At 42.4% G+C, this 13,222-nt stretch overlaps 1 protein-coding gene across 2 annotated transcripts in view; it reads right to left on the bottom strand.

The window, feature by feature from the left end:
- The window catches only part of CHD7 (chromodomain helicase DNA binding protein 7), a 177,108-nt gene that overhangs the window by 72,793 nt on the left and 91,093 nt on the right, over positions 1 to 13,222 (bottom strand). For both annotated transcript variants that reach the window (XM_082432973.1, XM_082432974.1), the window contains exon 3: positions 6,777 to 7,207. In XM_082432973.1, coding sequence (XP_082289099.1) covers positions 6,777 to 7,207 — 431 coding nt within the window. The remainder of the gene's footprint in view (positions 1 to 6,776; positions 7,208 to 13,222) is intronic.

Below are 13,222 nucleotides of genomic sequence, written 5' to 3'. Positions count from 1 at the left end.
CATAAAATAAGTAATCTAATGGAAGTTCAAGGGTGTTGCCTTTCTAAAATTAAGATAGAGAGAGAGAACAGTGTCTTTTTTCTTTTTTTCGCCACAGTACTCGGCTCGTGGGATCTTAGTTCCCCGACTAGGGATCGAACCCGCGCCCCCTGCAGTGGAAGCGCAGAGTCTTAACCGCTGGACCGCCAGCGAAGTCCCACAGTGTCTTTTTTCTTAATTCGAACTCTCCAGCTCCCTGTTTAACATTCTAGAGCTCAGTCACACGGACGTCCATGGAAAGGTGGCTGAAGCAGAGGCCGGCCTCTCACATGACTGACACTCTCGCAGTGGCTTTGCATCCAACACCCCACGGGGGGGCTCTGCCTGGGCAGAAGACAACTAGCAAAAAGATCTTCATGTACCACGTGACAAGTTCTGCATCTGCACAGAACTTCATACTTTTCAAAAGCATATTCATATCCATAGACATTTTTAATGATAATTTAAAAAATCAGCCTGTGACTCCTCCTGCTTTTTATCTTCCAACTCTGACATCCCCAACACATCTCCGACGGCAACACATGCTACACCCTAAAATTCCACTTAAGAAAGACTTCAAAGGAAGGCGTCTCCAGAAAAATGCCCCTGTAACATCCTCCTGCTGCCCAGGGCCTCCTCACCTCTCACCTCTCCTCTGATGGCTGCAGTGGGACCTACCTCACCTCTCCCACACAACCACAAGGCCAGCAGGCCGCCGCTCTGAAGTCCACTGCAGCTCACTGGACGGGCAGGAACAAATTCCCAGCAGGCCCACTGTGGCCCATTCCTGCATCCGGCACAGAGCATGAGTCAGCAGAACTTGCTGTTAAGGGTCAGTGATGTTGGGCATCCGTCCCCCCCAGTGAGTGTAAAGGGAATCACGGGCTATCAGAGACGGCAGAGTCTGAACTAAAAGCGGCTGACAGCTCCCTCCCTGCTCATCCTGATTTAAGACAAATCAGAGAGAGGAAGGGTCATAAGGTGGCCTGTCACTGGCCTTTTACATGTACAAGGAAGGCTCTGAGGTGGTTATCCTTCCTTTCTCGAAGGAAAGGAATCCCCACGGGGATTAAGAAGCCCTCACGGCCTGGCGCCTTTGTCAAAGAGAAGGCAATCTTCGAAAGTGGAAGGGGGCACCTGGAAAGGGGGCCCCTGGTTGCACCCTTGGCCCGGACCTTGGACGTAATGACCAGGAGTGGACAGGGCAGGCCAGTGGGCAGACGCGTGATGCTCACGGACACTTCTTCCTTGTTCCTCGCCAACACCTAAAGGGCTCAAAAGTCCTGTGTAACCGCATGCCAGAGAAACCTACACTCTCTTCTGCAGGTACAGTATCCAAAATACCTAATTCAGTCTGTTCAACTATCCAATGTCTCGCGTCAAAGCTAAGTCACGGCATGTGAATAAAAGAAAGAACAAGAAAATAGAAGAAGAAAAGCTGCTGGTTTAATTTACTTTATTACCTGATGGGGAGATATCTGACTATCTAGGTTTTCTGTACTTATTAGCAAAACAAGTTTAGCGGTTTGCTTTTGTGTCTGAGAAATTTTACATATATAAGAGCACATTATAAAATATGTATTAGTTACTCAAAATACACCACTATTGTGCTTGCTGGCTGAATAAAAATATTTCTCAGGTAAATGCTGCTACTCTTTTAGATCATAATTGAGAAAACAATATCTGAAAAGTTAACTAAATTCCTCAGAAGAAAGTAGCAGCATAAATATTAATGACAGTGTGGTATGCAAAAAATACACTTTACGTGTTTTGGGTACTTTATATGTCTTTTAAAGTAAGAGTGGTATGTTTACTTTTCACAGTTTAAAAAAAAATATCTTCACTCTTAATTGAAAAGTAGCATTTTAGCTTCCTATTAACTTTAATACTGGGGGGTGGAGAGGGGGGCAAGAAGCAGATGAGTTCCTAGAAACTGCATTAGAAGCAAATCTCCATGGCTTCATTTAAATGAAGCTTCAGTAGTCAAGTCACAACCTTTGGCCAAGTTCCCTTCTTTATGTACATTCAAAGAATCTTTATATAGCTAAATGGACCACTAAATCCTCCAAGAGTCATTCAAAGGAAGCACTTCCTCCAAATTCTCTCTCATTTCACAAGGCCCAAGCATACACAAACAGAAAACGCATTGAAGAGAAGACCACAAATCCTCATATTTCAGCTCCGTGAATCCTTCCATATGCAAAATGGCATCCTCTCCAGGCCACAACTGTCTCAGCCTTTATTTTCAATATTAACCATCAGTATTTAAAAGCTATAAAGACACCTGGGGAAAGCACTAGACAGGTAGAAAAATATATATTTAATGTAAAATGGGAAGAGGGGAAAAAGATATGGTCCTAATCAGAAAAGAGGCATGTGGTCCATTTTTTTCACCAAGATTTTAAATGTCTCTTTTTGGGGACTTCCCTGGTGGTGCAGTGGTTAAGAATCCGCCTGCCAATGCAGGGGACACAGGTTCGAGCCCTGGTCCAGGAAGATCCCACATGCCGCGGAGCAGCTAAACCCGTGCGCCACAACTACTGAGCCTGCGCTCTAGAGCCTGCGAGACACAACTACTGAGCCTGCACTCTAGAGCCCGCAAGCCACAGCTACTGAAGCCCATGAGCCACAACTACTGAGCCCATGCACCACAACTACTGAAGCCCGTGAGCCTAGAGCCCGTGCTCCGCAACAAGAGAAGCCACCACAATGAGAAGCCTGCGCGCCGCCACGAAGAGTAGCCCCTGCTCGCCATGACTAGAGAAAGCCCGCGCGCAGCAACGAAGACCCGAGGCAGCCAAAAATAAGAAACAAACAAACAAATAAATAAATAAATGTCTCTTTCTGAAATGCTGACACCTTTTTCTGTTTCACTACCATTCTATATAACAGTTTCTGGGAAGATTCTTTAGGTTCTCCTGTATAGGCAAGACAGACCCAATTATATCTTGCTTGCCAAAAGGGCCAGCTTGCTGGGAATGGCCACAAATTCAAGCCTCAGTGGCTTTCAGGGATGGCAGGTAGTAAGAAGGACACCGTGAAGGCACACAAAGAAAATCAGCCCCACCAATGACAGCCACCTTTCTCATGTCATTTATGACTGTGAGTATGTGAATGACACAAAACCAGCTCTCTCCTGTGTGGACATAATGCAGACCCCCAGCGGGTCACTGCCGTCACCAGCCGCTCAAAGGGCAGCACGTTTGTTAGGAGAATCTCACCAGTGATATGGCATAGAGGGCCAAACAAGAAAGATGTGAGTAGTTCTACAGTAAATGTTTCCTTCCATTTCTGTTTATCCCCTCTGTTTCAGCCCTCTGTAGGAGAATTATTTTCTGTATAAACAAATTCATCAAGTTAACTTATTCAAGGATGGAAATAACTGGTATCACGTAACGTTTTGCAAAACAAAATTGCCACTGCAGTATTCCAGCGCCTAAAGCAACCTGCTCTGGCAATTCAGCCCCAGCACTGACATAACCCAAACCTCCTATTACCTTCATCACTGCATATTCAATTTACATAATTATTCTGCTATGCTATTCAGAATTTACATGTAGCTGTGTGCAATCTACTTATCCTTGCTTCAGGGATGCTTTTTCCTTCCTAGACTTAGAGGAACAACGAGACCACAACTTGAGATACTCCATTCCCCTGACCACCTGAAACACTGTAGCTCAACAAAATAATGGGTTGGCTGGTTAATTCAATGACAATCTCTACTCAGTTACCATATTCTTGGACAGCCATCCCCATCTGAACATCAACGACAGGAAAACCTCTCAGGCATTGTCCTCACCACACTTCATCCTAAATCAGCAAGTGGCCCTCCAAGGTCAAGTCGCCCTCCAAGGTCAAGTCGCCAGGGCCAGCAGAGGTGCCGCAAATGCTCTCAGTGGCCCTCCTGGACGCACCCCCTTCCCACTTGCACTTCTCCATACTCTAAAGAAGGGTTCCCCTCAATTACTTTCACACCACTCGGGGAAAAACAACTGTCACCTACAGCAGCCATCAACTGAGACTACTAGTCAAAAGCAAAAAAAAAAGAGAAAAATAGCACTAGACTTCCTCCTTAGGAGAAGATAATCACACGCCTTCCTCCTGCCAAAAGCGTGTGACTCCAGCGCAAAGCCATCACTCAGACTCAGCCTCACCGGCTGCTCACCCTGCGCAGAGACTCACACCTCAGGCTGGGCAGCTGAGGGCACAGATGGGCCTGCACTGAAGGGTCTCTTACCGGGTAAAGGCACAGTCTGCACCTGCACCAAGGAGGTGGGGGGCCCAGGAACGACTGGATGTGATGTCCCAAGTTCCTAACACCTGTTTATGGTCATTAGGGAAATTTCAGTAAGTTTCATTGTTAAGCAGAGCAATTTAATATCTGCCCCAACATATCCTACAGGATGTAAGGGTGTGCTAAAGTACATTTTTAAAGATAGGGTCAGGGCTTCCCTCGTGGCGCAGTGGTTGGGAATCCACCTGCCAACGCAGGGGACACGGGTTCAAGCCCCAGTCCGGGAAGATCCCACATGCCGTGGAGCAACTAAGCCCGTGCACCACAACTACTGAGCCTGTGCTCCAGAGCCCATGAGCCACAACTACTGAAGCCCGCATGCCTAGAGCCCGTGCTCCGCAGCAAGAGAAGCCACCGCAATGAGAAGCCTGCACACCACAACGAAGAGTAGCCCCCGCTCGCTGCAACTAGAGAAAAGCCCACGCGCAGCAACGAAGACCCAACGCAGCCAAAAATAAAAAAATAAATAAATTTATAAAAAAAGAAAAGAAAAGAAAAAAATAAAGATAGGGTCAGTCTGAGGTAGACTGAGAGCTTGAAAGAAGATATTTGGAAATTTATGACAAGTATCCAAGATACAGTGGGGTTTTTTAAATCAATTTTTACCACTTGGTAATAAATTCAAAAAATTAAGATAAAAACTTAAGACAGATGTATTTTGAGGCTACAGTTAGTTTTGGTGATGTATGTTCTGAGTTCCAGAAAACTTCTTTAGAACACACACTCTTACATTATATAAGTTTTAAAAAAAAAAAAACATTCTTTTAAGATTTTGCTTTGATTTCTTTCTCCTTAGGAGAAATAAAGCACATGCTTCCTCCTATCAAAAGCACAATACTCAGACTTAAGCAACTATGTATTTTTTAAAACCCCCTCATAAATCAGACTGAAAGTCTAACTGTCCTCTGGGCTCACATCCCTAAGACTTAACACAGTATCTACAAACATTAAGTCCTCAATAAAATATTGCTTAAGTAAATGAAAATAGAATTTATAATAAATTCTGAGGTCAGAAGAGTGTTCATAAGGAGAGAAACATAATGGCTTTCAATTAAGAGACCACATACTAAGGCATCAAAGAACACTATAAGTAAATGCAAAAATTAAGTTACCTATAAGACTGAGTTATTGAATATACGGTGGTCCCTCAGTATCTGCAAGGAATTGGTTCTAGGACCCCGGCAAACACCCAAATCTGCGGATGCTCAAGTCCTTTGTGGAGGGCCAAATGTAATTCAGTAATTTGGGCACCATACAAAGTACTGGCGACAAAAGTTTTTTTAATGACTATGATTCAAACTTTCAAAACACTACAGAATAATGTATTGGGTTGTTTAGATACTTTTAGCGGGAAGTTGAAAATCCAAGCTTGTTCTCTCACTTTGCGGCATCTTTCTAGTTACAGAAACCACCCCTCTTTGTGTTACCTGTTCCTGACACACAAGAAAGCCCACAAGCCCAGGGCTGCCAGGCCAGCGAGCTCGCAAAGCCTGCGTGGAGCACGTCAGTCTCGGGGTGGAATGCCACGCGCCCTGCACAAGCGGGCGTTCGCACGTGGCAGGAAGAGGAGAAGCGTGTTTTCTCCTGCGTCCGCAAACAGGTTCAGAGTAACCAAGTCTGACCATACTTCCATCTGGAAACTATATTTTCTAACATGAGCCACATTCTGAAAAATAGATTCAGATGTTTGGAACTGGTTCAGAACAGTTGTAAGAAATGTTCGGTACAAATGAAAAAAATTAGTCTTCAATGTCTTCTCCTCTCAGCTTTTCTTACTGAATAAATATGCCTCCTGGGGGGTCAGAGAGTTGGTGGGGAAGTACGGAGGGGAAGTATGATGTGGCGGCGGCTATTTCCTAGGACCTAAAATTCATGCTATTCTCCAGTGCATATCTAATGCGTAACTGCTATTTGATTTCTCCCATGTTGCCCACTAGGATTTCAACGCTGCCCCTGGAAGGCTTACTCCGCCTGCCAAGTGGAGAGAATTCATTCTCCCGTTTCAACTTCTGGGAAGCAGGACTGAAAAGCCCAGTGAAATATATAGTGGCTCGCCTTGCTTCTATAATCCTTCTTACCCAGTTTGGCACTGTCGCTGAAAATGAGGTTGGTGGTCTAAGCTCACAAATGATTATGCTGGTAACTTGGTTCTATTTGTTAAATGACAGACTTTTACAAAAATACAAGAAAGTGATTTTAAAATAATAAACAATTTTTATCCAGTTACGTTTCTAAAAAATCTACCAACCAAATCAACAGTTCATAATAATTGAGTCCTAAATCTTAGAATGCATAAACACCTTAACTTTTCAGTTTGGGTATGAGAAAAAGCAGCTGAGCAATGAGGACAAATGTCAGAGTGTCCCACGCCCACCCCGTGTCCCCGCCCCCATTCCACAGGCTGTAACTGTTGTGCTTGTGTCTCTACTGTGTTTGGTGGTGGTTGTTTCTGCCCACAGCCTACCTTGACTTTTTGCTGGATTTGGGTTTTGGCGTGGCAGTTTTTGCTTTCTTTTCCTTTGGCTCTTTGGGAATCTTAGGGGCTTTCGGGGTCTTGGGTTCCTTGGGCTCTTTTTTCTCCTTGGGTTCTTTCGGTTCCTTGGGATCTTTTTTTGCCTTCGGCCTTTTCTTTTTCTTTTTCTCTTCTTGGGACCCATCTAGTGAGTTCCTGTTTAGTTCTTGGTTATCAACCCCACCGGGGAAGTCATCTTTACCAAAACTTTTACTGGGATCCTCTGCAACAATGTGGTTGTTTTTCTTTTTCTTCTTCTTTTGCTGCGGCTGCTGTTCTACTGACAGCAGGTAATCATCACTGTTCACTAGCTGAGCGTTCGGTCCACTAACCTGAGTCATATCCGGCACTGGTTTCTCTAGAAAGGGCTCCGATGGAGAATGCTAAGAGACACAAATAGGAATTGAAGTTAGTTTATCATTCTTCGTAGTGAAGAAAGGAACTGAAAGTTAGTGGCTGATACTTCTGAAACTTACACTACACTCAAGGTAGCAAACTTAACCAACTATGCATTTGTGAAACCTATCATTTTCTCTCATCCAGAAAAAAAATAGGTTTCTTCAACAGGAAAGCTTTTAAATAAATAAAGAGGGCAACTTAGTAATACAGTAAAAACTTCTGTTCAGGTGGAAGAAAATTTCTCATTCAGCTGAAGACACTTTCCATATTCTTAGCACCTATGTAGGAAATGGTGAAGGACAAAACAGCAGCAAAAGCTAAGACACAAAGATGGAATTCAAGTGGAATTTTCCCCATGCAGGAACAGGAACTCCAATTAATGATATATAATCAAGTCACTTTTAAAAAGAACAAGTCTACTGAGCATTGTAAGAATCAGATAGCATGAAAGTTTGAAATCCAAGTGTAAACACATAAATCTTATACAGTACAGGTCATTTCTGATTTAAATGACATTCAAATGTCAAATTAAAAGCACATATACAAGCTTAATGACTTTGGGTTGGTTACATTTCTCAGACTGATAGAAAATGCAGACAGTGTTTTTCTTAAGTTATTAAAGCTTTACATTTCCAAATCTCACTGAGAGAGAGAGAGAGAGAGAGAGAGAGAGAAAGCGCCCCCAAATAGTCAATTTGACCTGCCTTGCAGGAGATTTTCAGCATCCACTAAGACCATACCCAGAAATGGTCTTAAATATGGTGGAGAATACCAACACCTGGGATGGGAGGTTGAGTGGTCATGATACAAATCAGGGCAGGGGTAGGGGACCATCTGTCTCCATTGTAAACTATGACATCTAATGAGCCTTTACATTTCAACGCAATACTTGAAAATGTTATATCTGCAAATGTCACTCATTTTCTGCCTTTTTCCTATGCTTCTCCAGACACTAAATAGTAACTGTAATATAAACAGCAACAGCAATAACAGCCACAAACGTGTAGTAAACAGTCTTACCATGTGCTGGGCATGTGCTAAGTAAGCACTTTACGCCCGGACACCATTCGATCCCCATGCCAGCCCAGAAAGCTCCATGTAGACACAGGCTTGCTAAGATGAAGAACGCACCCAAGGAGTTACAGATGCAAGTGACAGAAGTGAGATCTGCACCCCTCACACATGACCCCCAAAAGAGGAGCCACAGGAAAGCCCAGGTCCAGATCTGCCGAGGAGCCCAGGAGCTGCTACTCACCACCCACAAAGGGCTACAAATCAGATTCCAATACAACTCACATCTACTGAGCATCTATTTAATGTTACACACTAAGCAAGGTGCTTTCAGGAGTTTGTGCACCTGAACCTAACACCAAAATGTGATAATTTACCCCCATTTTTCAGAAAAGAAGTAAAATTTGAGGAGGCCATGTGGCTACCCAAGGCCACACCGTAGGGGACAGAGTTGACATCTGAATCCAGGTTTCCTAAATCCAGTGCTCTTCTGACTCTGTCCGGCTCCTAAAACCTCACACACAGGCATCCTCCTAGGAAAGGTGCCGCAGGCTTCACTTTATTTCCAAAGTGTTCAGTGACCCAAAGAAACATTTAAAAAAAGAAATCACTGCCAGAATAGAAACTGGTTTTCCTGTTCCCAATAAAACCTACTATGGTTACTGAAGAAACCTACATTCAGTTCTCCATCTGCACTAGTGTAAAAGAATGAGCCCAGAACCGTGAGGTGAGAGAGAAAATTCTAGTCCGGGCCCTGCCGTGAGCTTTATAATCTGGGGAGAATCATTTCACTTCTTCTCCATCTGCAAAATGAAGCGTTTGGTTTAGATGATTTCCAAAGTCTCTTCCAAAATCCTACAGTATGAGAAAATCTTAAAATACACATTGCCCTTTCTTGGTCAGAGCTGAGAGAAAGGCGCTGAAGGAGAGTAAGGACAGACAGGAGGACAGAGAAGCCAGGGCAGAAGAGTGAGAATGAGCGCACAGGTGCAGTGTCCTTCCGGAGACGACACAACCGACCAGACCCCGAGAAAAGCCACGCACCTGCCCCCGGTTCTTCCCTCACGAACACGCTCAACAAACATCAGCCAAGGAGCTCTCCAAATGATCATTTGCTGAGAATTAATGGGATCTGATTGAACGGTTTTACTATACCTAAGTTGCTGAAGTAGAATTAATTGTTACATATTATTTCCTAATGTAAGTAAAAAGGAAAAAGCCAAATCTTTTCATAAGAGACACAGAGATCAAACTTATTTGGGACAAGCTATTTCTCAGGAAATGGAAGAAAAAACATTTCCTAGAAAGGGAAGGGAAGAGGAAAGTCTACCAGTAAACAGTGCTTACAGCTTAGAACGGTGAATTAATTCCAGGTATGTGTACCTTTCCTTTTTTTTTTTTATTTTTTTGAATTTTATTTTATTTATTTTTTTATACAGCAGGTTCTTATTAGTTGTCTGTTTTATACATATCAGCGTATACATGTCAATCCCAATCTCCCAATTCATCCCACCACCACCGCCCCCCTACTTTCCCCCCTTGGTGTCCATACGTTTGTTCTCTACATCTGTGTCTCTATTTCTGCCCTGCAAACCGGTTCATCTGTACCATTTTTCTGTATGTGTACCTTTCTTTAATCTGCATGGCATTAACTCCGGTAACCAAATGCCAGCTTCTGATGAGAGATACCTGGTCCACGTTTGTGAATCAGAAAAAGCGTGTAACACATGATACCAGACGACTGAAAATTTATCTGCACTTGAGCATACAAATCATTTTGGATGCTCCTTTCAGTAATACATGAAGCCATAAATTAGTATCCCTTAAAAATTTAATCTTCCATAAGAAGGAAAAAAATGTAAAGACCAAATACAAAAAAGATATTAGTCCTGTTTGATATGCGGCAGAATTATGTTTTGGTACTGTTTGAAATAGGGTGGAAAGGTGCTCGGAAATATTATAGTGTTTACCAGGCCCACATCTCCTTAAATCTTTTAGAGAAAAGCTGTTTTTGTAAACATTTAACAAAGAACAGATGGCCTGCCTTAATCATGTGGGGAAAAAACCTGGAGCTCACAGTAATACCCTGACAAAGTCTCCCAGGCCCGCCGTTCCCCTCCCAACCCCCCGCGCATGGTACAGTCTTCTCTAATGCTATTTAATTTTACAGCGGACATTTTCCCATCAATTCCCACTGCCTGACAGGTAATCAATGCCATTAACATCTGATATCACCATATAGGGCATTCCTCAAACCTCTCATTTACGAGGGCAAAGGCAGAGAATGTTAGATACCAAAGGTATTTTTAAATACACCCTTTAGGACTTCCTGCTTGACATATTTGCTATCATAATTCCATATGCCTTTTGGAGCATTATGGAATATATAAGGACTGTGCGTGGACTTTTGAAACTGAAACAGAATGACGGATAGTTGAACAATAAATTAAAACGATCCAAGGTGTGTGTTCTCCAAAAAATTACCATAAACTAAAGAGAGTCATTTTTAGCCTTAACTTCACTTTTTGTAACATATAAATTAGACAAACACATAAACAAGTTGCCTCATATAAAACAGCAGAGTAGACACGATGTAAATTTAACCAAAGGAGAGGGGCCGGGGAGGCAAAGCCAACCCCTCCATTACCTTTAAGCAAACATGACCCAAAACGCTCAGGAGCCTTCGTCAGAACAACATAAAAACAATGTGTAAGAAGACACTTTTCACCCATCTCCACTGTGTTTTCCCTCCAACATTAACCAGCATTTTCTGACTTTAAAGGCTATCTTATTTAACCATATTTTGTCTTAATTATAGTCTTGAAGCCTCAACCTGCTTTCAAGGTCAAGCACCATGAATGAGCAAATAGTGTGCCATGTCTCCAGTATGGACAATCCCTGCAAACCAACACCATTCTGTAATATGGGACGTCTCTGGGCAAACATTCTACTTACTGGGTGACACGAACACATCTAAAATCAAAGCACTACTTTATAATAAGGAAAAGATACTACCAACTGGATGAGAGTAACATGGCACTTCCAGGAGACATGCCCCGCCCCACAAATCAGGCTGAAGGGAGACAGGCACTTGCGAGCTCAGAGAAACACAGATTCTGGGGGAGAAGCGGCAGGCCAACTAAGACCCATGAGACAACAAGTACAAGCTTAAAACGCTACACTAGGATTTAAGTGGCTTGTAAAAATACAAATATTAAGTAGTCATTTAAGACTGAAAAGTACAATTCAGTTTTGGGGGGGTTTTTAAAAATCACTTTGGAGACACATTCCTACTACCGGCCTTCTTCACTTCTATTTACTTTTCCAGTATCCCACAGGTTCTCAATCCTTCTGCACTGTTCTCAAACGGCATTCCAATATGAACCCTGAAGCTCAATCTCCAGCCAAAGGAGTGTACCGGGGTTCAAAAGAGCATTTAGCAAATGTTCAGTAAGTCCCACTGAGATTTTCACATCTTCTTCTTGTCAATGACACTGATAAAAAGAAGAGCACTCAGTAATACTTGGTGTCCAATTCATTTATTCATCCAACAAACAGTTGAGGACGTAACAGTAAACCAAGCAGCCCTGGTACCTGCCAGGGGAGAACAGAGCACCTAAGCCAGGCTGCTGCCAAGGAGGGTTCTTGGAAAAAAGGCAGCCAGGCTGGGACTGAAGGGGAGACACATGCTGGCCAGGGGCCCCTTCCTCAATGGACCAGCCCAAGCAACAAACCACGTCCAGGATGGGGTGACAGAAGGCACAAAAATGCGTCACAATCAGCTTTTAAAACCTTCTTAGTGGGGAGGAGATCAAGATGAACAGATATTAGTTTGAATGGTCAACTGAAATAATTTTTAACCTTGATTCTTTGATACAAAATAATACGTACAGAAATAATCTTAAGAATCAAGGATTAGAATATTTTCTGCTTGACTAAATTTGGTATCAGAGTCAGGGCCTCAAGTTCAAGCCTTTCATACATCAGTTAAGTTTTATTCAGCTCATTTTTAAAGACAATTTCCCGGAAAAAAAGTATTGAGTGAATACCTTTACGGACACAAACACAAAGATGAACAACATCACGCTTGTTGGTCATATGACTTGAGAAGGCAGAAAGTACAGAACAACATTTTCTAAGTTTAGGATTTTAAGAGGTGTTCCAAGAAAAGAAGACTCAGGTCATGGGAGTTTTGAGAATTCTGGGTTAAACAAAGTTAAGCATTTTTCTTTACTGTAAAACTCTCCAAGCCCTTACTACACTCTGAGGGGGAATAGGACACAGTGTGCCATACAGGAAAAAGATATTCTTTTCCCAAGAATATCTTGAATAAAAATGCCCTTCAAAATACACTCTGGATTATACTGATACAGTTAATCCATCACCTCTGTGGCAGGGATGTGAGAGTGTGAGCGAGAACAAGAGAGACAGCACGCGCCAGTCTCAAAGCAGTGCTTATCAAATGTTTCAAAAGATAGTATATGACTCTACGAATAAATACAATTTTATATAAATGCACTGAAACAGCTTACTCAATTATGCTCAGATGTAGGAATAAAACAGGAATATTAGGATAATCATATAATCTTCTGACTTGTACAATTTCCATTATAATATATATGCAGTGAAGATAATTACTAAGTTAAATAAAATGAATTTTGAAATATAATAACTTATCTTAGTGTTTCCCTCAGAAGAATCATTACATTTTAGAATTGAAAAAAAATTTTTTAATTACTGTGAAGTATCTCATCCAAAAATCATCTGAAGGCATTTTTGAACCTTTGGTTTTCTGCTTACATTCTGTCCTTAGAATACATCCGCCATATGCACAGAATCTTTAACAGCTACAAATTAACGTGAGCCACTGTGACAGCATCTACACTATAAATGCATTTTGAATCACTAGAGTCCAAAATAACGAGAATACTGAACCAACTGGTCATGTTAAATTTAATGTTAAATAGCTTCCCATCACATATTGAATA

The sequence above is a fragment of the Balaenoptera physalus genome (genome assembly GCF_965194825.1).
Source record: "Balaenoptera physalus genome assembly, chromosome: 17".
Taxonomy (NCBI): Eukaryota; Metazoa; Chordata; class Mammalia; order Artiodactyla; family Balaenopteridae; genus Balaenoptera; species Balaenoptera physalus.
This window is presented reverse-complemented; position numbering and strand designations above follow the sequence as displayed.